Below are 27,466 nucleotides of genomic sequence, written 5' to 3' on the forward strand. Positions count from 1 at the left end.
GATAGTCTACATATTGTTCTCTCTTACTTCCCATCATAGTAACAGCGGTGTATATGCTATTCATTTCATTGCGATGGGACGAAAGAGAGAAGTATGTACAGACAAAATGTTCTCGTATCTCTTAGACCTACGGGAATAAGTGCCTTGTGAGGTGTCAGTTAGAGGTGTTCAGTGTGCCTGTATATACCTATGCCGGCAGCCCTGCAGACTCTACCCTTCAGACGGGAACCTAGAAATGCTTGGCGATAGAAATAGAAGGAGGATTTCTACGTCTGTGAAGTCTGCAGCATGGTGGACTATTGGCCTAACTCCTCTCATTCTGAGAGGAGACTCGAGATCAGCAGATAACGAACGTAAAGCTTTGGTCATTAAAGATTGCTTCATTGTTTCAGGTCTCCTGATCTACATTACCTACGGCGCGTGGCACAGCGCCGAGCGGCGCCGGACCCTGGACTCGGTTCAGCTGGCTGAGCTCCACAACAACAGCCAGACAGCATTGCTGCAGCACAACCTGCAGCACACCCTCGGCTGACAGCAGGCCCAGGGGGCGAAGTCCGATGATGAGGGGACCCTCGAAGTGGACAGGGATGTGGTCAGTCCCAGTAGTACTGTCGTGTCTTTTGTGTCCAGTATTTGAGGAATTCGTGCCTTGATGGGAAATATAGACCCTTAGTTGATTTGATCGAAAGTTATAAGGTATTCTATTTTTGTCACTCTCATGCACGAATACTTACTGCTATAAAATTTACTAGTAAATATGATGATGATAAAATGGGCTCGTTACAAAATCATACTCATATAAATATAATGAGAATTTTTATTTATGTATATATTAAAATTCTAAATTTTAAATATCAGGAGGCTATCAGAAAAGGACGCATTGTTTTTTAAATGCGTCGCCATTCTGAAAACGTTTCGTTCATTTACGTAACGTAAGAGTTTCATATCTCCAACATAGTAAAATCCAGCTTTTTCTAATAACTATTTTGGTCTGGCGTGATTTTTCTAATAAACAGGATAATAATAAACAGGAATCTTGATAATAAGACAAATGTGTGTAAACAAGTTACTAATAATTTATTTATTTTCAGGGAAAAGTTTCCTATTACTATTAATTTATATAACTATAATATAAAATCGAATACAGATCATTTTAAACAGTTCATCATAATTTAACATAGAATCTCCGTTCGTTCCTAATTGTATTGTCAAAGTATTAATAAGAACCAACCAGCATCAAGAGTTGACTAGTATGGAATATGTGAGTATTTCTTGTTGTTATTGTCGCGTTTCCCAAGGACATTACCTTATTATAGTGAAATTAATGATTAAAATAAATAATCGTTATGCAAATACGCAATTTTAAATTATTCAACGGTAACAGAATTGAAAGTTTTAACTGTTCATGCTAGTTGGGAGTCGATAATGAAACCAAAGTATTTTGAGTAGATTTATTATTGTGTGTAAGTAGATAATTTTTGTGATTTAAGGATTTTATAATCTATTGTGTAAGTTCCATAACTACATTGATTTTGATCACCTTGACATAAAGACATAATTTTTTACGTTTATTGTTACAAACTTTTAACCAAAACTGATTGACAGAATGTGAAGCTACGGGCTAAAATATGATTACTATAAATATTAAACCTATTTATGTGTACATAAATAATTATACATAAATAATTATAATTATACCTTTGTATGATAATTATGTCGGAAGACAAGCTGAACTAGAATAACGACCGTTTGCCGATAATTATATATTGTGTAGGCTGTGACATATTTTGTATGCTATTTATATTTATGTTTGAAAGTTTTATTTTATAGTCAGATGCAAACTTTATGACATCTTGGAAATAAGCTGCGGTTATCGCTACACGCATGTCCTACATAAAGTTCTCTAAAATCTAGACGCGTGAGGCGACTGTGGGAGGGTGGGGTTCGAGCGAGGGGTGGTGCACCGTCGCGCCCCTGCGTTACCTCTGATGCCTAAAAATCTTGTATTGCGACTTCGCGCACGATGTCCCGAAACGTCATAAAGTTTGCATCGTACCGTACTTGAGTGTAACAGTTCTGTATAACAGAGCTCGTTCTGGGAAGTTATACTATAAAGTCAAAGTCAAAATTCATTTATTTCAAATAGGCTTAGTTTACAAGCTCTTTCGAAACGTCAGGTAATAATATTAAACTTAAGATAATGGTGATAATAATTATTCGAAAACTTAAAATTAAACTTACGACGGTTCCAAACGCGCCTTGGTCCGAGAAGTGCCCACAACAAACTCAGTCAAGTTTATCCTTTATAATATATTAACTACTGCCAATTTGTATTTCGCATTTGCGGGCATCAGAAGTGTACACCTTTGCCTAGTCTAGGCTTTTGATAATAATAAATTATCATCATCATCCATCATCGTCATATTAGCCGATATAGCCGACTTCCAAACATCACGATCCTGAGCCACCTGCATCCAGCGAATCCCTGCGATTCGCTTGATGTCGTCAGTCCACCTGGTGGGGGGTCGACCAACACTGCGCTTTCTAGTGCGGGGTCGCCATTCCAGCACTTTGTGAACCCAACCCCAACGCCCATCGGCTCTTCGAACTATGTGCCCCGCCCATTGCCACTTCAGCTTCGCAACTCGTTGAGCTATGTCGGTGACTTTGGTTCTTCTGCGGATCTCCTCATTTCTGATTCGATCACGCAGAGATATTCCGAGCATAGCTCGTTCCATCGCCCGCTGTGTGACTCTTGAGCTTCCTTAGTTAGTGACAAAGTCTCGCTAACTAAAAATATACACAGCTTTGAAATAGCTTTTAATCATGTGACAAACGACCAATGAAGTGGAAACGTAGTCAAGTACTTAAATTGAAAAGTAATCTTAAAAACATATACTTTAAAAAAAGTAATGTCTGCTGTAGTATGATAGTCCATGGTAGGGTTGCCAGGTTGATTAATTTATAGTACCAAACTATATTTTACAAATTCGAATGGCAATCTGTCCAAGGTCAAATTTTTTATAGTTTTATATGTAAAATGTACTTATTTCTATTGCATTATTTGTATTTTAAATATACATTATAATTTTAGCTTTTGGATATTATTTAAATCTAAAATTGACTATTATTGTTCGAAATTGTGTATTATATTTAGGGTAAATAATATATTTTGTGCTTCAAAAATGTGTTTCATATTTTGCCTTATTCCATTAATAGTGGTTCGATTTCTTTTATCAAAGGTGAACGTTTTTGAATTGTAACTAGCTTTATGGGGTTCGGGTTGAGCTATAGAAGGCAACAGAAATGGTCAACTATACAAAGTAAAAGTGTCGCCGACGGCCTTGACTTCTTGTAAAAGCCTAATTTCCGTGACTTTATAAAAGCCGAAAATTTGTCAGACATGCTCCTACTAATTCATGCACCACACATTTTGTAAAGGAGGCCATTTTTCATACATCGCCCAGAATTGATGAATGAAGCGTTCCAATGTCTAACTTAGTGTCATTTATTAAATAACTAGCGGACGCCCGCGACTTCGTCCGCATGGAATTCAGTTTTTACATAACCTGGAATCCAAACCATGGATTTTTCCGCGATGAAAAAGTGTATGTTTTAATCCAAAGTAAAATCTATTTACATTCCAAATTTCAGCCAAATCGCTTCAGTAGCCGTAGCGCAAAGGGAGAACAAACATACACAAACTGTCGCATTTATAATATTAGTGTGATATAGTTAGTTTTAGACTGGTTTAATTTCAGTTTGATTAACAATTGCATAATCAAGTCATGGGTAAGTATCTATATTATAAAATGCACGATTTCAACAAAAATATATTATGCATTTAATAAAAATTAACAACTGTTATAATTATTTTTGTTTTGTGTAATTAAATATGTAGGCGCAGTTAGTAGTGCAAATGTGTGGATCGCAACAGAGGTCCGGGTGTCTCGGTAAGTATTGTATCATTATCGGATTTTGTTATTTCTAAATTGGCTCAGGTCTGGTTTGGTAATAGGCGTTGGCGTGAGTAGTTCCCTACTGGCAAATACGAACCGCCAAACGGCTTAGCGTTCCGGTACGAAGCCGCATAGAGTAGAAACCATCAAAGGTATGAGTGGAATAAACTCTTCCAAGTTAGTCTGCTTCCATCTTAGACTACATCGTCACTCAACACCAGGTGAGATTGCAGTCAAGGGATAACTTTACGTTGAATAAAGAAAAACTGTTTATTGATAAGTATTTAATTGAATTAGCAGTTCATCTTTAATTTTAGGTGACAGAGATAATAATATAACAAGAATTTATAAACAACACATTTATTATACCTATACCTACTGAAGCAATCACTTTTAGTCCATTAAAATCTTACATCTTTTAGTCCCTACCCTGCGTTTTAGTTACGTTGCATTGAACTTTTCAATGTACGTACTATGTAGACAACGTTAGAGACGTGCCGGCCGTTTTATGATTTTGACACAATCATGTTTAATTATAATTCATTACAACAAATGAATATGTACCTACCGGTGTTATTTAACTTAAAATATGACAGTTCTAATTTTCAAGAATATTTTTCTAACACACTCAAAATGAAAGGGTGCAGGTAAACATTTGTATGCTCACCCCATAAGTAGTCTATGTGGTTGAACTTGTCTGGTTCCATTACTAATTCGCCCACTACGTTAGGCAGCTTTCTTCTCAAAAGTTCTACATCCTTCAATGTGGACAGTCGATCATTTTTGGCCGCTATCAGAACCACGGGCATTGTTACTTTATTCAAATCATATTCCGGAGGTTCAGTGGAGTTATAAACTAACACATTTCTCGGACCGTAATCGTATGCAGCGAATATTTTTCTGTCATAAACTTGTGCTAGATGTAGCAAGTTCTTCAAGGAACTGCTCGACGGGAAGTGCGTAGTCAACACTGGCACGAAGTCCGGTCCTAATTCGGCTTTGTTGAATCCAGCTAAAGGAAAGAGAATGTTTTCAGCGCATATAAAGTACCCTAAATCTGGTATAGGGCAGATATTTTCTAGCAGAACCCTTATTAGACCAGGTCCGAAAATCTCGGCCACAAAGCCTTTTGTTATTCTACCAAATATTGGTATAAACTCTAAAACGTTATTCACGGGCGGTTGGGCATTATTGAAGTAACATACAGGGGACAGTGCTATAAGTAAATTGACTTTTTCATTGTATTCCGGTCTAGTGGAACTTAGGACGTAGAAGATCGAATTGCCCTGCGAATGGCCCATTGCGTTGATTTTCTTCGCTCCTGTTTTGTCCAGCACCGTGTCGATGATGGCAGACAAATCGTAGACAGCCAGTTCGTGGAACGAAAAATTCCAGAATTTTCTTTTATTCGGATTTAGATTGGAATGTCTTCTGGAATATTTGTTGCCCCGAATGTTGCCAATCCAGACGTCGTATCCAGCATTTACTAAAGCGACAGGCAAAGATGTGTTTCCTCTAAGTATCCAAGAGTCGGCGGTACTGAACAGTCCATGCATGAGTAAAACTGGAATTTTACTCTTACCCGGCCAACGAAACAGTTGTAAAATGTACCCATCCTCAGTTACGACTCGGTATTCCTTTGCCGGGTGTCCATATTTGAAAGACAGTTCCGTGAAAAATAATTTCGCGTCTTCTGGAAGTGACTTGTACGAATTGAATGACAGCACTTTTGAAGTAAATGTTAAGAATACTAAACTGAAATATAATAGCATTGTATTAAAACACTTTTTTCACGGCGTTTGTTGTAAGCTTCTCAATCGCGGAGGATTCTCAAAAGACACCATCACAGTATGAAAATGTATTATACAATTTAACACACCTAAGTGATTCAAATCGACTCGTAGATATCACTGAATTAACAAAGATACTTTTAAGTTGACAGATTGACCTTTTAGTTTAGAATAACTTAACATTTTTTATTGGCATTAGTTCCTGTTTCATTGTATGAGCAAATCGCGAATTATATTTTACATGTAACTAAAATTTATGCTCGTTAGTTTACAAAGAGATCTGCCGGGTAAATAAAAAATAAAACAGGTATTTCTTTCTTATAGAATATTTTTCCCTATACCTACTTACTTGTACTATTACGCATTCTGCGTGCCATATTACGTTTGTATAAAATATAAATGACGATGATATAGTAACAAAGGTAGACAGGTAGAAGAATTTAATGAGCCTCGAGAGTTCAATTTATAATGTAGAGGCTTATTATATCTACGGTGGTAGAGGTTTAAGTTTCGATTTTGACCACGACTCGATCTTAAATGCATTACAGATCGTTTCATGTAGAATGGTGCGGATGGCAGTTCGTTTTACTCTTGAAAGTTCGCCGCGATTCACGATGATATATAGTACGTATTATGAACGTCATACAGGCGACTGTCATACTATCTGAAAAAACCTTACAATTCTGGTAGTTTTATTTATTAAACTACCTTCCCCGTCATGTTGTCGAAAACTTATTTTGAGACTTGTTATCGAATAAAAATAGTTTGTTTTGATTCGATTTTAAGCATTATATCGCAGAAACAGGACTCAAATCAATGATATTAGAAGAAAATACATGAAAAAAAACATACATACAGCCGAACGTAGAACCTCCTTCTTTTTGGAAGTCTGTTAAAAAGAGGTAGATAAGTTACATAAACATTCGATGTTTACAACTACTAGCGTAGACAACGGCGCCATGACAGTGCGGCGACTGAGTTTAGGTTTGCTAATTAGCATAGTTTTAAACGCGTACAACTACCTCTTTTTTCTTCTAACAACATTGAATCAAATCCAGCGAACCACTTGAATGACGGTAATGAGGCAGTTCATAAGTTATTCTTGGAAAATGCACACGTTTCCAGTGGCTGAAAGCTCTTCTGAGTGCGAAGGCCTGGTCTCGCGAGGACAGGGCGGGCGCGTGGAGGGACAGGTCGGCTCAGGTAGTAGTCGTAGGCGCCCATCTCATGAGCACCTTTTGTTTATATAACCACTAACTAGGTTTGCATATTAACCAACATAAACGTAGCGCAATAGCAGCGTTTTTCCTGAAATAAAACGCATATTAAATTACTAACCTAAATTCGAAGCTTAATTGATTGAGATAGCACTCGTCCTTTCGCGTGTGTTTCCCTTCTCTTTCTACGTGTCTATATGCCTCTCTTTCGCACATCCCCCTCACTTCACCTACCAGGCAGCTGGTCGAACAATGGTTCGAACATCTAGCTCATTGCGTTGAAAATCAACAGGCAGAAATTATCTTAAGCTTCGAATTTAGGTTAGTAATTTAATATGCGTTTTATTTCAGGAAAAACGCTGCTATTAAATAACTGAACCGTAAATTCGAAGCTTAATTGATTGAGACGTGTTTGTTATCGCCTGGTGGTGAAGAACGTCAATGTGAGAAAGACAGAATTAATTGTATTTATAAAAATAATAATTTGAATCTCAAAAATCATGTAATTTAAAAGTGTAGGTAACATTGGGGCAGCACATGTTTTATAAATACAATTTATTATATTTAATGTGCGAAAATAATAATCTTTTATTAGTAGAATAATTAAACAACAATTAAATACTTCTTCTGATTTGATATACATTAAATCAGAGGGTGGAACAAATAGTAATTATAGTAATAATTACATATTATAAGATACGCCTTACCCAAACATAAGACCACTTTGGGAGCTTTCAACTTTAAATATACTAAAATTTAATTTATAATCATTAATAATCAAGTTATAGGATTAAATAAATTAACAACAGTATCAGACTTGGAAACAGTTGGCCTAGACTGTCGCTTATAAAAATCTATGAAAGTATTTTCAGCTTTCAATTGCATCAGCCAATTGGAAGATCTAGAGACCAAATTTGGAATCACCTGCGGCCGAAAGCTACCAGCAATATTAACAACCACCAAGAGTCGCTAAAATAGAAATAGCCAACCAGCAATTACTGACCGCGAAGCAGGCTGGCTTAACCTCTAATACTAATAAATACTTTATTACATATAGCTAACTGATTTCTATGTATCACAGCGAAATGTAGAATCAGTTTTAGATCACAGAATTATGAAGTCGTTAGAATTTATCAAGTGATCTGAAATCGAAAATGAAAAAAGAAGAGTTAAATCGTGTATTCTTCTGTCATACAAAGGATAAAAGAGAATATTGCGACAGTATGTCTGGATGTTACGAAAGTGTTGTTTAAATCCATTTTACTATTTGCTAAATAAGATACAAGATCGTCCATGTTTCAGTTAGGTGGTTTACTTGCTACCGGTTGTTTGAGAGCAATTAAATTGATTTAAAAACATGTTCACTAAAGTAGGTATGTGAACTTAAAAGGTCAGTTGAATCTGCATTACAGAATGTGGCTACTACAGATGTGTGTAGAACTATAGTATTCTACGATAGTTTGTCAATAAGTATACATATAACTTGCCTTTATTGAAGCTATAGGTACATAAAATAAAACCATTTCTTGGGTTTGTTCTATGTAGGTATATCCGCCCATTCTATCCATGGTGATTATGCAACCTTATAAGTTGTTGTGGGTTAAATGTCGCCAAGATGATTTGAGTAAATCATTTTGATCAAAATTCTTGTTCAGGGGGTTTAAATCCCACCCGTTTTGCCACACACACATTTCCGGACTTCTAACGGTATGTTCTGACCCTTAGAAATCTGTTATTAAGTAGTTCTGTTATTGGGAAGTGGAAGGCCCGTTGCCATGTTCACCAATGAGTCAGAGAGTGATATTTCGGATAGTAAACTGAGCCTTTATTGCTCAAGCTTTCAGGTTCCCCTTCCAGAAAAACTTGGTCCCATCGAGGAAACACCAAAAGAAATATGCCAGAAGCTCTATTGAGGTGTACTTAGGACTCTTAGTACCAGACAATGTGGTGGAAATATCTACGCTAATGAGTACTACCAGCAAATAGAAAATGCGTCATGACAAATCACCTGTTTTTCTTTCAAGTTTATCGATATATTGTTGATAACAATATGATATAGTTGGCAACAATATGTGCTGTCTGTCTACAATGCGAAAAGATCGTTCACAGGGTACCCCGAATATCTTGTATATGATTTATGTACAATGAGGCAACAGGTGTCATTTCACAGTCAATATTTAACTAGCTTGAAAATAAAGACTGATACGTGATACTGCGATCGTCGTTACGCAGGTAAGCAACTGCCGATTTGTTACCGCACTGTAGTAGGACGGTACTGCATCGCTAGAGCTGATAATAGTTTTTTAGGACTTTTAATATTGCCAGCATTTATTTTTGATTGCAAATTAACTAAAAAATTACCTAAAAAAAAATTACAGATAATTAAATTAATTATCTGTCTAGCTGTTTGCCCGAGCTAGATCCGATGTGTCTGTAGTCAGGAAATGACTTGGTGGTGTGATGCCAATCGATTAATCTTGTAGTATTGTATGTGCTGGTATGACATGCACTTTTAGTTCAGTCTGTCCCTTGGGACTGCAAAGCTGGCAAAATTTAGACCGGAGACCGATCAGACTTCGGATGCTTTATAAAGTAGTTCTGTTGTCCTTTAAAATGCTTGACACCTAGGTCAAAAAAACTGATACTTCTCTGATGGAAGTCATATTTTTTATTAAGCCAAGGGTCTCTCCTTCCAGCACGTGCTCGGATTTTCGGATATATTGAAAACTTGATGATGATGATGCCAGCAGACAATCATCTAGATATACAACGATGCGAATGACTTCCGGCAAGGTCTGAGCGACCCCATTGGTCAAATATCTCCATTTTAAATTAGACGGAGAAAACCACGTTAGGGACTTGCGGATCGCCAATTGGAAGTAAGCTTGGGAAAAGGTCTATTTTGCATAGCCGATCTCATACTTTCAGAAAATCTGGTATCCGATTATAAGTTATTATAAGTTTGAACTGATCTATGTGAACAAACGTGTTTAGGCCTTTCAAATTGAAAATTGGACGGTAGGAACCATCGCTTTCTGGCACAATGAACATTGTTATCAAAAAACCTTGCTGATGGACCCGCAAGCTTGAGAACACTGTGGGAAATTGGGGTGTTAAGGCACTTAGTACAACAAGAGGAGGCCTATTGAGCTTGCCGCTCGCTTTAGTATTGTCACATCTAGAGGCACCGACGGATGCGCTCTGATGTCTGACTAATCGGCTTTGTCGTACAGTTACTGTAGATCGAAAAGTATTGTAAACATATCCCTGAGGATATTGATAATGACGATGCCTCTGCGGAGGAGCCTTCTGTGCTGGATGTGTATACCAGCAGTACCGTTTGCAGGAAAAGCTCGATTAGAAAACATTAGAAAACGTATCCCTGAGTATATTGATAATAATGACTCCCCTGCGAAGGAGCATTTTGTGTAGGATATGTAGATTGCGTATGCCAGCAAGTACCCTGTGCAGGTATTGTCGACTACAAAACATTGTAAATATATCCCTGAGGATATTGATAATAATGCCTCCCCTGCGGAAGAGCAACCTGTGCTAGATGTGTCGCTTGCGTATTTGAGCAAGTAACCTGTGAAGGGATTGTCCATTACTACACATTGGGAACATATCCCTGAGGATATTGATAATAACGACTTCCCTGCGTGGGAGCATTCTGTGCTGGATGTGTAAATTGCGTATTCCAGCAAGTCACCTGTGAAGGCATTGTCGGTTACTACACATTGTAAACATATCCCTGAGGATATTGATAATAATGACTCCCCTGCGGAGGAGCATCCTGTGCTTGATGTGTAGCTTGCGTATTCCAGCAAGTACCCAGTGAAGGGATGTTCGTTACAAAACATACATTCTAAACATATCCCTGAGGATATTGATAACAATGACTTTCCTGTGGTGGAGCATTCTGTGCTGGATGTGTAGCTTACGTATTTCAGCAAGTACCCTATGAAGGGATGACGATTTAAATACATTGTACACATATCCCTGAGGATATTGATAATAATTACTCCCCTGCGGAGGAATATTCTGTGTTGGATGCTTAGTTTGCGCATGCCAGCAATGAAATGCCCTGTAAAGGGCAATTGTAAGTGACTGCCCCCTGCGGAGGGCGATTATTAGTTAAGTTTTGCTACATCCAGCTTTAGGAACTGATCTGACAGTTGACGAGTGTTAAGAACTTTCTTAACACCACCAACTTTCATAAAAGCTACGGTAAAAGAATCAGCTTTAAAAAGATTTCAGCATCTACCGTAAAGACGTTTTTATAAGTGGGTCTCGTGTGAATTTCGTTATAGCATTACGTCTCATTTGAATTATCTCAGTTCTATGACCGCATTATAGTTGCAAAAGATCGGATGATACTATACGTAGGTACAATACTATTTAAAAATAATAAATACAACTACAAACTTTTATTAATTTCTTTTTTTTTTTTTTTTTGATTATAAAAAGAAATAATAATTGTTTATCATTTAAAGCTTGGAACTGATAGACCTTTAAGTTTGGTTTCTATAGAAAAACAAATGCAGGGATCTTTTGCAATACTACTCGCAGTTATAATGATAAAATAATTCATGACTTACATTATGTAAATCAATACAACATTCATTACAAAAATCGTCCCGAAAACACGTCAATTCGTGTACCTATTATTACTTAAGCAAGTAAGTTACCCTTTCGGATGGCACAGACTTGTTTTCCATTACCTGTCACAAAAAATGTTCGAAAACTGCATTTACAGAAACGTATTATTTAAACTTGGCGTTTAGAATATATTTTTTTTTTTTTTTTATATAAAATATTTATATTTGAGGGTAGCTACAAAAAATATTTTATAGTTTATCAAACCTATTATCTGATCGTCGAGATCGCTTTGATTTCCTATGACGGCGCTAACGTTTTGGTTAGCGGCACGTCGATTTATTCGACCCACTAGACCTCGAGGAGGTACTCAAGCTGCTTTAATGAGCTACTATCCGATCTGCGAAGAGATTGGTCTGCAGTCGCCTCTCTCGGACCGATTAAGATAAAACAAATAGATTGCTCGCATTATTTTTGATTTGCAAAATAATAATATAATAATAACCTGCATTTTACGATAGCGACCGCAATTTGCAGAAATGCGTATGCCATCGTTTGACATAATTTCTATTGCAGGGTAGAATTATTATACAAAAGACGTACAAAGGAGAAATCATTAGTGATTGCTCGCACTCTCGATTTATATAAATTTAATTTAAATAGGCATATAAATATAAACGAACAGTAAAACTGTTAGAGAACATATAGAAGTTTATAAAAAATAAACACTTACGTGAAATACTGTTGGTCACTGCTTCTTCAGGAGAACACAATTATATTAAAATTTAAATTTAGAATTTAAATTTATAAATAGGGAAATTTAATGGTTCGTGAACGAACCGTACACAGCGAAAATAAGAACGCCAATGAGCTAGATGTTCGAACCATTGTTCGACCAGCTGCCTGGTAGGTGAAGTGAGGGGGATGTGCGAAAGAGAGGCATATAGACACGTAGAAAGAGAAGGGAAACACACGCGAAAGGACGAGTGCTATCTCAATCAATTAAGCTTCGAATTTACGGTTCAGTTATTTAATAGGAACTTATTAAAGCGTGTTGCATCTTTATATCACTACATCATTGGCGGCTGACATTGAATTTTACATCGAGTAAGGAAATAAGATACGTCCTCGAAGTGCGCACGACTTATGTCGTCGACAACATGCAGGAGGCTTTTGACTGGGGGGCGGGGTTTGTAGAAAGTCATGCCCTTGACTTTTTAAAATTATATTTAACTTGGAAAAACAATACTTACCTACATATAAATAAAATTGAAGTGTCTGTCTGTGATCTGAAAATAACTGTGTTTCATCAAGTGCTTAGAGAGTAGTTACCTGTCATGAAATTTCGATTCTGGTTTCGAGTTTTGGGTTGAACATAAACTATTACCTAATGTTGGGTTCTTCTTCCAAGAACTGGGGGTATGGAGTGGTGTCTTGGAGAACAAGTTGAGCTGACTGTCCTGCTACTACTTAGTGGTTATACGAAAAGCAATTTTTCGAATGTAACCACTAAGGTATTCTATAAAATCTATATTGTTAAAAAAAAATTGTTAACAATGGGTTATATAGAATATTAATGTGATGTTGATTGCCTATATTCGTTGGCAAACTACGTCAAAATTATTGATTTGGTCGGCTGGTCATTATCATTAATCCGATATTATTTAACTGTTCGAGTTATCTATACGACCTTTAGTGTAGTTGATAGTGCTGTGTTTCTCAATATAGCTGGATTAGATTCCCAACATAAAGGGTAATTTATGAGATTTTATATTTTGTAAATTTGCTCAGGTCTGATAAATAATAATCTTCGGCCGTGGCTAGTTACCACCCTACAGGCAATGACTTACCATTCAAGTGATTCGCCAAGTGTTTCTGGTACGATGTCCGATGGTACGACCGCGCAATACTTGATGAATAGCTTCATAATGATGATACCACAGAGTGAAATAAAAAGGGTTCACAAAATCATTTATTAATTTAACTTCGCTAACATTATTAATAAATAACAATCAAGCTAAACATCAATCTTGAAGTCAGAAGCTATTTTAAATAAGGTTTCGTATTATAATATATCTATGGTCATTGATAAGTTATGACCATAATAGTATTATATGGTCATGCATAAGTTATTACTGTATAGTGCTACGGAAGGTCTTGCTCAATCAGAAAAATAAATTTATTTGTTTACTTTTATTGGTAAGCGTAAAAACAATATTATAATACAAATATAATATTGTTTTTACGCTTACCTTTTAATCAACTTAAGGATTAGTTACGTTATATAGGAAAGATTTGTATTTTCGGTTGCGAATAAATACAAAAACTACTAACGGATTTAAAAAAAAATTTCACCACTATACAGCCACATTATCAGGGAGTAACATGGGGTAGGTATATTTAATTCCCGTATCATTACCTGAATGGGAATTACCTACGCGGGTGAAACCGCGAGGTTCTGCTAGTACTTACTTTATACACGTTCATAGAAGTTGCAAGCTATTACTGCCTCGTTGGTCCAGTGGTTAGTCTATATCGATCCGGATCACGAGGTCCTATGTTCGAATTCTGGGTCGGGTCATGGAATAGGTATTACTGAACATTTTCTTCTTTTAAGATAATATTTTCTTAAAAAATCTCAGCCCGCTCTCAGCTCAGTGGAAGTTTGTATGGAGTATTCCGCAATTTTCAAGGTAAAAATTAAAAAAAAAGGAAAGCTAAAAAAAAATTGGTTTGCAGACTATTTTTGTAGGGTAAGGATAGGGAAGTACACATAAGTCAAAGCGAAGCTTGACCGGGTCCGCTAGTAAATAATAAAAAAATGAAACTATGACCGATTGCTCGTGGCACCCAATGATGTTAAAAGGTCGTTGGTGGCACCTGTTACCATAGATACCTACGTCCCTGAGGTAAAGTGTGTTACTGCGTATTGTACAACTTACAAGCTACTTAGTATACGAGACTTGGGTTTACCTTCTTTTTGAAGTTGGTTGTAAAGTAGCGTCGTTATTTGGGTGTACCTTATCACATCAGCAATCTAATTATCTATTTGATATATTATCATCAGCCGATGGATGTATAGATAGATAGGTACAGGCCGTTTGTAGACTTTTAAACACTGACATTTTCCCAACACTGCGCTTTCGATCACCATTCCATTTTGAGACCTTAACGATTAACAGTTCTTTGGTTTTGTATTAACTATATTGTTCTAAGATCTTAAAAATATATGGATTTAGATACACATCCATATGCGCTCCCCAAATATCGTCCAAGTGGTTGAACTGCTTGTACGGTGACACCACATAGTCGACGACGTTAGGCAGCTTACTCCTCAAGGTGCTGACGTCTTTTAGCGTGGACAACTTGTCATTATCACCCACTATTATGGCGACGGGCATTGCCACCTTGCTCAGGTCATATTCTGGTGGTATAGAAGCACCATACACAGCTATATTCTTCAGAAACCCATAGTCATACTGTGCGAAGGTTGCTCTGTTATGCAGCTGTGCCAAATGGAGGATATTCTTCACAGATCCGCTCGTAGGAAAATGCGGAAACAGTACTTCAGCAAACTCAGGAGAGTACTCTTTAGAATCTCTGCCAACTATCGTGAAAATAACACCTTCGAAGCATAACTGGTATCCCACGACTGGTAATGTGCACAATTGCCTGATAATGCCTCTGGTAGGTTTATTGAAAGCTTCATATATATTCTGTTCGTACATAATCTTACCCCATGTGGGAATTAGTTTTATTATAGCACTAAAAGTTGGTGGAATGTGGTTCAAGAAGCATACGGGACCTAGAGCGATGAGAATGTTTATTTTGGCATTGTACTCCGGTCTGGTGGAACCCAGTGCGAAGAAAAGCATGGTGCCCTGAGAGTGACCTATTGCATTGAGCTTTTCTGCGCCAGTTTTCTCCAGGACTTTGTCGATAGTGGCCGTAAGGTCGTAAAGTCCCATCTCGTGGAATGAGTAGTTCCAGAAGGCTGGATCGCGATCGGGGTCCAGGTGTTGATGCCTTCTGGAGTACCTGTTTCCTCTGCTGTTCGCCACCCAGACGTCGTGACCGGCGTTCGCCAGGACTATCGCCAAGGAGATGTTCCCCCTCAATAACCAAGCGTCCGAAGTCGCGTGGAAGCCATGCATGAGCAAAACTGGGACTCTACTTCTTCCAGGTAAATTATGCAAAGTCAGTATGTAGCCGTCTTTAGTGATCACGTCGTATTTTCGAGCAGGGTGCCCATATTTGCTGGCCAAACCTTCAAAGAACAATGTGGCATCTTCTGGCGAGTTTTCTGGTAGAAGGGCGGACACTAACTGGCAACAGAGCACGACACTAACACTGAGGCCACAAAACCTCATGTTCTGATAATGACGTTTGAACACATCTGTTGTGTTCCTGAATCTGATTAAGACTGACCTCTGAACATAGTGGCATGAAGGTGCTAACTTGCGAGTTAATTTGTCAAAAAAATCGGCTTGATTTTTTTCGACTTAATACCTACTTCGAGGCCTTAACTACTGGATGCTACTAAAACAGTAATATTATACTGGAATATCAAAATCTTACAACCTATACATCTTTACAGCATAGTTATTAGATATCTTCTAGACAAGAGCGTTCCACCTTAATCTCCACTTACAAGCTGCAGGTATTCCATATTTACCTTACTTACCACCAGGTATCATTAGGAATACCGTCAACGATCTTAAGCAAATTTCTTTTAACTTAAAAAAAAAAAAATAACCGACTTAAAAACAAACGAGGAGGTTCTCAATTCGATGCGTATGTAATCTAAAAGTATAGGTAGGTACTCTTTCAAATAAAAAAAGAATTTTCAAAATGGTTTAAGAAATTATGAAGTTGTGAGATAACTAACATTAAAAAATCTTTATTTTTCATATATAATTAGGTTATAGGTACCTACTGGGCCCTTGACTACGGTCTTACCCGAGACGTGACGATGCAGTCTCTCGGACTATGAAGAGATAGATAAGTACGTACCTACAAGTGTATTATAGCCTTATTTCTATGCGGCATTAAATTATGCTTAATCCCTTGGCGGTACGCCTTTATCTGTCGGGTCTATACGAAAACTTAAGACGAACCCATTGTATTATCATGCCAGCCTAGCCTAGCTATACTTTTGGCTTAGTTGCAGTGGAAAACATGCCTTTAATTTAAAAATATTAAAACAACTTATTGATAGGTAAGCCGCAATTTTTCACAGTCTATAATAGCGTATTTGTTAATTAACCTTGAAGTGACGTTGGTTTACTAACTTGTCGAAGTAGTTTGTATAATCTATTACATGTCATAGTTACCTTCTTCAAGAGCCTTTGGTTCGATTCCCGTGTGAGACAATTCGCTTAATAAGTAATAAAAATAAATAAATAAAAAAGCCTTTATTCTAGTATCCATTTACAATTTTAACTTACAATCTAACATTAATAAAAAAGAAATAATACACTAGATACAAGTCGCCTGTACGGCGTAGGCCTCCCCCAAATCTTTCCATATTTTCCTGTTTCGGGATGTACGCATCCAGGCCGTGCCACTCGTTTGTGAGAAGACGTCTCTCCATCTCCTTTTCTGGCGACCTCTTTTTCTTTTTTCGCCCCTTGGTACCCATTCCGTCACCCTTTTGGTCCATCTATTGTTCTGCAGTCTACAAATATGCCCAGCCCATTTCCACTTTAAGGATCGGCTTAATAAGTACCTACCTAGTAACTAGTTGTTAAGTAGGTACTCCCTGGTCCAGGTTCATCTATGTGGCTTCAGATCATAGGCCCAAACACCCTTCCAGAACGGTCCTCTAAGCCGAAGTCAGAATCTCACAGAAGACGACCTTATAGAGTCGTTCCGTCCATCTATTCTGCTTCCGCCTTCGAGCACCATAAACGATGCTTCTGCGCTCACCCAAACTCCCCGGTGACGCTGAGGTCTCATTAAGGATAATGGGACCTCAGCGTCACCGGTTCACAGCGTAAACATTCAGACCATAGGGTCCCGGGTATGTGTTCCGGGTCGAACTACGAAAAAGTTTATCTAAATTAATTCTTCGCAGCAGCCCGGAGTTGGAAGTTAAATCTCGGCCGGTATTTTCAACATTTATTACCCATTTTTTTTTAGTTTTTGGGTTATTTACACTGTAATTTCATTCATACACTTTTCTCAGAACTTTATTCCGGATCGATTGAGCTTTCGTTAATATTTTTCTTAAGAAAGATTAAGTTCGTACCTACCTACTTATTGGACCAGACTAGTTGGTGAAACAAGCGCTTGCACACAAGTGTTTGTTATTTTAAAATATAAACATACTACGTTGACAAAGATAAAGCCCCTTGTTGTTTTATAGTGTTCCGTACTCCGTAGTCCACAAGGAACCCTCATAGTTGATCCATGTCCGTCTGTCTGTCCGTCCGTCCGCGGCTCATCGCAAAGACACGCCTACAAGAAAGCTGAAGTTTATTATTCAAGATTATTACAATTCCACACACTTAATAAAAATACATAAGTAGCTAATGTATATATTATTTATTATTTTACAATTTTATAATTCATTTCAATCACAGTTCGTCAAATCTTAAAACTATTTTAATTGTATTTTATTTTAGCTATTATTATAATTCTCATTTACTTAATACATTTGCTTAGTAAATATATTAAGTTTAATAGTACACAAAACAACTTTCAAAGCTATAAATTCACATTGTTTGTCGAAGTCTTTCAATATTATCTACATAGCAGTGACGAAAGATGGAATTTTGACAAAGGTAAGCCGTCCTAAAGAAAAAAAAAATTATACCGCTTGACACAAGTTCCGGTTTGTCATACATCCATACATACTCGTTTATATTTTGTCATACATTCATACAATAATTAAAATTTATGTATGATTTTTTAAAAGGTAACCCGGCGGGAATCGGCCTGTATGGACTCTTCGCTGATGCTACCTAGGTACCTCTTTTACGTCATAGCGAAATCATAAAAAAATAAGAAATAAACTCGTTCGGTAAAACCGTAGGGAATTTTAAAATTAATCTAGGGATTTTTACAGATATTGTGTTTGCTAAATCAAATTCTTATTAAAAGTTTTATATTATGTTATTACATATACCTATAATTCCTATAAACATACAAAATGATGTACAAGTACCTTTTGTCATTAAATTATTTGTTTCTTAATTTTGATCAGCACCAAGGGTTATTAATTTATGATCACCATTAAGGATCAAACTACCTAGTTGCCTTCAGTTTCTGTAGGTACCTAGATAGATAGGTACATTATAATATGGTAACTTCCATACCTACGTATGGTAGGATCATGGGGCTGGAAAACTTTCAGTTTTTTTACCATGAGGACAGACCGTTAGAGGCTATAGCCCTCAGAGATTTGATCCCTGTTTATCATTTCCCTGCGAATTGATATAAATCAGTAAGTAAGTAATTTACAAACAATTACTTATAACTAATTAATTAGGTTATCGTACAGTTTGTCTTATATAACTGGAAATTAGTAGAGGAATAGAAATTTATAAAACACTTATCGGTTATAAAAATGTCGGTTTTAGCGCAATGTTTGATAATAATAAATAATTATAAATAAATAACTATCTGTGTAAAGGACATGTAAGTTTAAATTTCGGAAAAACGTTTTGTAGTCATGTTAAGAAAAATACTTTGTAGTCGTCTGTTTTTATGGCTAATGGACGGACACCGATTTTCTTTCTTGAAACCACAGAAAAGATAATGATTGAAGCTGTGTATAGTACCACAAACTTTTCTGACCCGGTGGCCAAAACTGGAACTAAAGTCGCGGCGGTCGCCATTTTGAGGAACATTCCAACCGGGCCAGTTACTTTGTTCGTTTTTCTTTTTTAAAGAATATTTGCCATATCTTTCAAGCCGGTCGTATAGGTACACACGTTTTCTGTATTCGTTTACCTAATGCCTAATTTCACATAATTCCGTGAGACTACCGTAGACTAAGTTTTTCTACATTCGGAATTCGCATTCGTTACGTACGCGCGGAGTTTATTTCTTTCGGTAAAAAGACGTACATGTGCGTCATTTAATGTATTTTAAATTGATTATAGTAAAATTAATTACAGCTATTAAATTGGAGTAAATTAAAGCAAAGATATTATGTATACTAAAATACTAGCAAAGTCGTGTACTCAGGAATTCAGGATACTTATATCTAAATACAAATTAGCTACTAAGTCAATCTAAGTCTTACCTACAAAAAACTACAAACTAAATTTAATCAATGTATTTAAAATAAATTAATAATTTCATCAAAATATCACCCAACTGTCACCACAGCCACGGTCGGAGTAACCCGCCAAACTGTCTTAAACCAGCATGGTGGGTCTAAGTCTAAACTCGTATATCCTATTGAAAGAAGAACCTGTTCTTAGTAATAAGGAAATTAAAGGCAGACTGGGCCGCGTTATTCATAATGACTCGAATCATGTTTCAGGAGCCTTAGCCATGTCTCTCTTTCTATAAACGCTAACGCTTCGAAAACTAACAAAATGTATGGGAATGACAGATCCGATCGGCAACTTGATCACGTCTGTAGAAAGAGAATCGATGTGCCACACTATAACCACTAATATAAATATACGTGTCAGTTGGTAATGTGCAATCACACTAACTAATGTGGAATGTTAATTTTCCCTAATATTTAAAAGTCAATGTCGAATGAATATGGCTCTTATTTCTTCACGTTACAGTCTATATTCGGTGTCAAAGTTGGGTGATATGTTTCTCGTTGTCGATCTTTCCATTGGCAGTCTTCATTGCGACATCTGCGTCCTTACGGCGCAGAGAGCTGTGCCAGATGCCGTAGCCGAAGTATATCATGTATCCTGAAAAATTAAGGGAAATTTAAATAAAATATGGTTTTTTTCTGTGAAATGCGCATTTCTGATAATTATCCGCAAAGAAGAAAAACTATGACTTTTAAAATGCCTAGGTACAACTAGGTATTTCTTTTCTTTTTACACCGTTATTGTAGCATCAAATAATCTAAATAATAATCGTTTGAGTTGGTTGTTTTGCTGATGAATTTAAGTTGATACTCAATTATTTGATGATACTTTAATGCGAGCGAACTGCAAGGTTGATAACAAGAGAGTTTTCAACTTAAGCTACTGCTTAGATTGATAATAGTACTATCATCAAATATTTTTAAATTTAAACATCAGAGGAAAACTCGTTTTATAAATTCATTTACATTTACACGTACCTATACCTACTTTGTCTATCTATCTACACACAAACTAGAACGGCACGACGATTCTCTTTCTACGATCGCAAACGCTTCGAAAACTAGATGTGACCTGTCGATAGCAAAAGTCATTCCCATACATTTTTCTAGTTTTCGAAGCGTTTGCGATCGTAGAAAGAGAATTGAAGTGCCACTTGGCTACAGACGTAGGTCTGTTATATAACGACTATGTCCAAAGCTAAACGGATTTCCTGAAATCATACCTACAGCGACAAAAATGGTCTAGCAATGTCAACGTCTGTTTAGTGTGAGTGCGCGAAAACTTGTAGTTGGTATATACAATACTCAGACTAATTACCTAGATAAGGACCTGCCTCGCTAGTACAAAAACCTTTTTGTGTCGTTGAATGGTGTAAAAAAGGGAAAAAACTTCTAGTTTAGTATATGATAGGTATATAATCAAATCTAAGCTCATTTTCCACAGAAAATGACAGACAATTTTGTTTGTGAATTTGGGTGCCATACTATTCCTTATGTAATTAGTCTGAGCCACTACATGTTGATACGGTTGCGTTGTTGCACAGTGCGTTGTGGTTGCGTCAGGATTATCCACTGTATCTGAATGGTATGAGGAAGTTATGAATGCTCACCGATAGCCAGCCACAGAATGAACCGCACCCAGGTCTGCTGGTCCAGCTGCACCATCAGGTATACGTTCATGCACACGCTGAGGTACGGGACCAGGGGCACCAGCGGCACCTACACCAATAACACAACATCATCATCATCTCACACGCTTTACTAACGGACAAACAATAGGGATGATGACAGTTTTTTTAATTGTATATAGATTAAGAGTATGCTAAGATATTAATAGTAAAGTAATTTTCTAAAAATAACAGGATATCTGCGATCATTACTTTCGGAGCTACAGGGATTTAAAGAGTCAGATTTGCGGCGCTGCCGCGTATCCCTGAAAAACGCTCCATACAAAATGGCACGAACTAGTGACGTCGTTGGCTCGCTGATCGTTAGATTTGTATGGGTGTTCAAACAAAATCGCCAATATCTTTGTTATTTGTGCGGTTATGTTTATAGTTCATTTATTTAAAAATGTCACATTTAATGTAAGGAAGCTAAAACTGTATGAATTTTCATGTAATTACAAATAAAAAATTTGATAGATTTTGAAATTTTATCTTCTCTCTTAATAAATCTTATTTATTTTGCAAATATCCAGACATTCATTGCTTTTTTTGTATAAATTAGTTAACATTGGCCTTATTTACCCGAATGTATCATAAAAATCAATTTATTCAAACCTAGTCATCATCCCCATTATAGCTATAGATAAAGGATCACCATTACTGGTGATTAGAGACGATGCAGGTGTTAATTAACAAGCTGACCTTGAAGGTGAGGTTAGTGACGTCAGCCTTGGGCTGTCGGTACAGCACCAGTAGCAGCACCAGCAGGATACCGCCCAGTACGCCCACGCCCACGCCCAGCGACGAGTTGCCCACGTCCCAGCGCAGCAGTGCGCACGTTATCAACGCCGCTATGACTGAAAGGTCAGCAAATATCGATTAGGGTTTCAATTTGACAACCTCAAAGTATAGCGTGGTAGATTCGTGGTCATGGTCAGCGGGCGACGGGGGATTTATGACTTAAACACAATAATAAGTCCATGGCTAATTTATAGTTTTCAAATGAGATTGGGATTGTGTTAAATCCAGTCCAATATTCACAATTGAGTATATATCAAAGTTTTATTCCAACTAAGTATTTTAAAAGCCGTGATAGCCCAGTGGATATGACCTCCGCCTCCGATTCCGGAGGGTGTGGGTTCGAATCCGGTCCGGGGCATGCACCTCCAACTTTTCAAATTTGTGCATTTTAAGAAATTAAATATCACGTGTCTCAAACGGTGAAGAAAAACATCGTGAGGAAACCTGCATACCAGAGAATTTTCTTAATTCTCTGCGTGTGTAAAGTCTACCAATCCGCATTGGGCCAGCGTGATGGACTAAGGCTTAACCCTTCTCATCCTGAGAGGAGACTCGAGCTCAGCAGTGAGCCAAATATGGGTTGATAACGAAGTATTTTGAAAGCCGGCAATAAACACTAGAAAATTAAACTATATTTTTTTACCGTTTATACTGATTAATTCTGAACAACTTACCTAAATTCAATGATTTCACAATCGGCAGTTCCAACATTGCCATCAGAATTTAGTTTTAAATGAGAACACTCATTCAAAATAATTTATGGAACATTAATATTGTGTGTGTCGAATATTTTCAAGTTCAAAGGTAAACTTACAGAAGATAAATATGGTGCACTTGACGATGGCGGAGGAGAGCGCGGTGGGGTGCTTGAGGCCCAGCAGGTTGAAGCTCTGGCGCACCACGCTGTACGGGGTCTCCGGGACCGCCTTGTCGTTCACTATCACCTGCCTGTCTTCCTCATATCTACGGGCAATGTGGTCGACTTTTGTTTGTTAAATTTTTCTATAGGGGTATAACGCAAATACTTTATTTTATTTTATTTTTATTTATTTATTTACTTGAAATATTCAGTAACTCCAGTCGATTGTCTGAAAATGTTAAGCTGTGGACATCCTCCGTCTTTAAATATGAGGAGTTCTGAATGATCCAAAGGTTTAAATTGATCAGAAATTGTATCTGATCACATTGAAACGTGACTAACTTTCGGAAAAGATATATGTATGATTTAAACCTTTCATTGAGAAAAAAATAAGCTCATAATTTTAAGTTACTTCATAGACATCTTTGACTACATTGTCCTTGAATAAGGAAATACTTTTAAAATATTTATTCATGAATAGGTAATGTGAATTGGTATGGCACGCAATTGTCTTTTAGACAAGTTCGTGCAAATCTGGTGTTAACATTAACCTACTCAATGCTGTTTAAAATGCGAACTTGTATTTTTTCTTGATTAACGGGTACTTTCAGAAAAGAGTGTAATGTAGTTACCTTAATATAAGCACGCTGGTTGCGACTATAGTGTATGCGAGCAGGGTTCCGATGGACATCATGTCGATCAGCTGATTCAGGTTAAAGATGGACGCCATTACCGCTGGAACCAAACAAAACTTACATAATATCAGACTACATTTGTGATTTAAATAAAAAGGCAACTTCGAATTTTAGAAAATAAATTACCTAATATTGTTTCTATCTTTATAAAAAATACTCCTGAAATTAAATAATCAAGCCCGCAATATGAAATCCAGGCCACCTCGTCCGCTTCGATCAAAACTTTAATGCTCGCTTAAAAGTACGGGAGCGCTTTGCTCCAAATATAAAGGAAACCAATGAGCCAGGAGGTGTACTCACCAGAGAACAGCCCGCTGAGCACCGTGGCCAGCAGCGGCGTCTTCGTCTTGGGGTTGATGGTCGCCAGCGAGCGGAACAGCACGCCGTCCGAGCCCATGGCGTACAGCACGCGCGGCAGCGGGAACATGGCGCCCAGCAGGCTGGTGCACAGCGCGAATATGGCGCCGATGGTCACGATCCACTTGATGACCGGCATGCCCGACTGCGTGAACACGTGCGGGAACGGCGCGTCGGCGTCCTGCAGTACATTTGGAGGTTAGGGATTTGTCTTTGATATTACCAAAAACTCATAACCTATATCTTGCCGCCATTCCATGTGTGCATGATTTGTTTAATTATTGGGATACGTTAGTTTAAGTTCCTTGTATTCTTTCTCAATAAAAAAAAATACATATACATATTATTACAAAGTAACAACGAGAGTAGATCAAGGATCGACCCAGAGGTGTGTTGTGAAGAGGTAGTAGGAGGAAATATCCAACTACTTATTTCCAAAATCCTGCGGAATTTTATATTTTGAGGATAACTAAATTTTATGTGATGAATGAACAGAGAAAACAAAAATAACAAAGATTTTTATAATCGTTCAAAATTAGCGAAGTACCTACAATTTACCATAATAACGAGCTAATTAAATAGAAGATTTATATTTGAACGCTTTAGTAAATTAGTTATTAGCTCAAGTGCTCACATAAATTTTCTCGGAATTTTATTCACTGCCGCCTTTATTATACCATTAACACGAGTACATATAATATTATTTATGTATTCTTTAAGTAACTACTTGCGTCAGTAACAATGTAACAAGTATGAAGTTTTTATTGTCTGCTTCTTGAATTTATTATTTCTATTTCGTGCTACGCAGGGTTATAGTACATTTTTGTTCCTAAGTTTCATTATATTCAGATCTATTTCAGAGTCTAGTTATATGCATGATATAATGAGTGCTTCTTTAGTTTATTATTTCTATTTTCTGCTACGCAGGTTTTTAGTATGTTTTTGTTCTTATAGTTTGACTATGCCAGATCCATATGCCAGATTTATGAGTCTAGTTATATGCGTGATACTTGATAGTGATAGTGAACTTTAATTAAATACTATTATTTGTAATCAAAATTCCTTTTCTTTAACTTCTGCTTCATATTTAAAACACATCACTTATCTAATTAATGTGGAAAATGATAATATAACAAAAATAAAAATTATAGGCCGTTCTCTGAAACACGGGTCATTTCCTAATAGCTCCACAGATTCATATCACAGATATCTAAGAGTCGATCCCATTGGACTACTCACGGAACCACTAGCAGTAGCTTTTCGCTCTGTTGGAGCGATAGTGGATTATCAGTTCAACCCAACCCAAAAAAGTGTTCAATAAACGCGTAGTCCGAACCTGCAAGTAGTAAGGCCACATCATGGTCAGCACGGTCGCAACGCTGAAGTAAGACACGAATATGATGACGAGCGAGACAACGATAGACAGCGGGATGTCCCTCTTGGGGTTCTTGGCCTCCTCCCCGGTCGTGGCCACACAGTCGAAGCCCACGAAGCCGAAGAAGCACTTGGCCGCGCCCGCCATCACTCCGGCCACGCCCCAGGGCATGAAGCCTCCCTCCCCGGCCTTGGCGCGGTCCTCTTCTGGTAAATCCTCAACATTTATCCTCCAGTTTGCCGGATCACCTGTAATACAAGATTGAGATCAAAAGTTAGCTTTAATAAAGAGACAAGTAAAGGCCGGATTCACCACCTATTGATACGTGTCTAAACTTAAGTTTTGTCACTTTCTTACTTTATAAAACTAGCAGACGCGTCGCGGTTTCATCAGCGTAGTTCTCGTTTCCTTGAGAATACGGGGATAAAATATAGGATATGACACTTACAAATAACGTGGACTTCCAGTGTTAAATTTTCAAAAGCGGCTCAGTAGATACATGGATTACCCCATATATCATATCACCACAAACTTTACCTCTTTATAATATTAGTATACATAACAAAGAAAAAACTCGTAAGCTATCCGAAAATATTATCCGATCTAAAGGTGGTGAAATCTGCTTTTTACTAGGTACATATATCTTTTCGAGACAGATTTTCATGTACAGATTTAAGTGTATTTGTGTATGAGCTTTGTAAAATTTTCATAAGCTGTTTCTATGTGTTTGTCTAGTGCATAATTAGTGATTTTATTTACAATACTACACATTGTTAAAGAGCGGCTTTTTTATATCATTTAGTGAAAGTACAGAGTCAGGAACACTGACTCAGTGTATTTATTAGTTGCTCTTACTTTTGATGGCACCAGCGACGACAACTATCACCACTGTGGCCAGGTTAAGAGCAGTGAATACATTGTTCAGTTTTGTCGACTCGCTCACTCCCACGCCAAGTAAAACTGAAAAAAGAGAGATAGAACTATGTTGATCAATTAATTAATGTAGGTAAGTAAATAATTTATATTACTTTTTTCAGAAGATATAGTTTTGGTGGCTCACTATTTTACTAATCTACGATTAACATATCTAATTTAACATTTTGTTATTTATTATTGTTTCAAACGATAACACAGCTATACCGTAAGGGTCTTTAATGAAAAAAAATTGCATTGAATTATTTTGCACTTTATTAGCAATTAATCTATAGGAATATTAACCGAATAAGAAATACTTACTACCAATAAGTAGCACCAAACCGAAGGCGAAGAAGTCCGGGTAATCCGCCATGAAGGGGACCTTGATAGGTGCAATGCTAGCCATGGTGTTGGCCATGGTGTTATTGCACAGGCTGTCGATGTAGTTGGCCATGCCCTTGGCCACGCTGGCGGTGCCAATGACGTACTCCAGGATGAGGTTCCAGCCGATGGTGAAGGCGATGAACTCGCCCACACTGACGTAGCTGTACACGTATGCGGAACCCGCCTTAGGGACCCGCGCTGCGAACTCCGCGTAGCATAGCCCTGAAATATACATACATTTTGTTGGGTAATTTATTTAATCGGCTTAACCGTTTTTAATGGTAATTTTTGTTTAGTTATTTGGTAGATAATGAGAATAGGTCGTAAAGTATTTGGCCCCATTTAGAAGTATTTTGGAGGTATACATACATAAATAAAATTGATCTGAGTGTCTGTGATAACAAGTACCTGTGTTTTTTTCATACTTAGTATATACACGATATTATTAAAAACGAACAACAATCACAAACGAACTTTTTAAAATTTTTTGTCTTTTTTTTTATTCGTTACAAGTTAGCCCTTGACTACAATCACACCTGATGGTAAGTGATGATGGAGTCTAAG

General features: G+C 37.2%; 4 protein-coding genes across 4 annotated transcripts in view; 1 reads left to right on the top strand and 3 right to left on the bottom strand.

Annotated features, from left to right (window-relative positions):
• LOC112053285 (cationic amino acid transporter 2-like) overlaps positions 1–3,186 on the top strand; it is a 28,436-nt gene extending 25,250 nt beyond the window's left edge. The window contains exon 14 of the mRNA XM_052885343.1: positions 393–3,186. Coding sequence (XP_052741303.1) covers positions 393–532 — 140 coding nt within the window. The 3' untranslated portion in view covers positions 533–3,186. The remainder of the gene's footprint in view (positions 1–392) is intronic.
• Positions 3,187–4,228: 1,042 nt separating this feature from the next.
• LOC112051984 (lipase 1-like) lies at positions 4,229–12,615 on the bottom strand. Its single transcript, XM_024090858.2, has 2 exons — positions 12,296–12,615; positions 4,229–7,057 (listed from the first exon to the last, which is right to left on the bottom strand). Exon 2 carries the CDS (start codon positions 5,729–5,731, stop codon positions 4,565–4,567), a length of 1,167 nt encoding a protein of 388 aa, XP_023946626.2. The 5' UTR covers positions 5,732–7,057; positions 12,296–12,615; the 3' UTR covers positions 4,229–4,564.
• Positions 12,616–14,681: 2,066 nt separating this feature from the next.
• Positions 14,682–15,962, bottom strand: LOC112052005 (lipase 1-like). Its single transcript, XM_024090890.2, has one exon. It carries the CDS (start codon positions 15,930–15,932, stop codon positions 14,760–14,762), a length of 1,173 nt encoding a protein of 390 aa, XP_023946658.2. The 5' UTR covers positions 15,933–15,962; the 3' UTR covers positions 14,682–14,759.
• A 999-nt stretch (positions 15,963–16,961) lies between these two features.
• Positions 16,962–27,466, bottom strand: part of LOC112051994 (cationic amino acid transporter 3) — a 30,832-nt gene continuing 20,327 nt past the window's right edge. The window contains exons 3-11 of the mRNA XM_024090871.2: positions 26,840–27,124; positions 26,459–26,563; positions 25,565–25,851; positions 24,172–24,409; positions 23,809–23,911; positions 23,132–23,280; positions 22,219–22,373; positions 21,460–21,568; positions 16,962–20,447 (exon numbers count right to left, since the gene is read on the bottom strand). Of these exons, the coding sequence (XP_023946639.1) occupies positions 20,326–20,447; positions 21,460–21,568; positions 22,219–22,373; positions 23,132–23,280; positions 23,809–23,911; positions 24,172–24,409; positions 25,565–25,851; positions 26,459–26,563; positions 26,840–27,124 (1,553 nt within the window). The 3' untranslated portion in view covers positions 16,962–20,325. The remainder of the gene's footprint in view (positions 20,448–21,459; positions 21,569–22,218; positions 22,374–23,131; positions 23,281–23,808; positions 23,912–24,171; positions 24,410–25,564; positions 25,852–26,458; positions 26,564–26,839; positions 27,125–27,466) is intronic.

Source organism: Bicyclus anynana, chromosome 14, assembly GCF_947172395.1.
Source record: "Bicyclus anynana chromosome 14, ilBicAnyn1.1, whole genome shotgun sequence".
Lineage (NCBI taxonomy): Eukaryota > Metazoa > Arthropoda > Insecta > Lepidoptera > Nymphalidae > Bicyclus > Bicyclus anynana.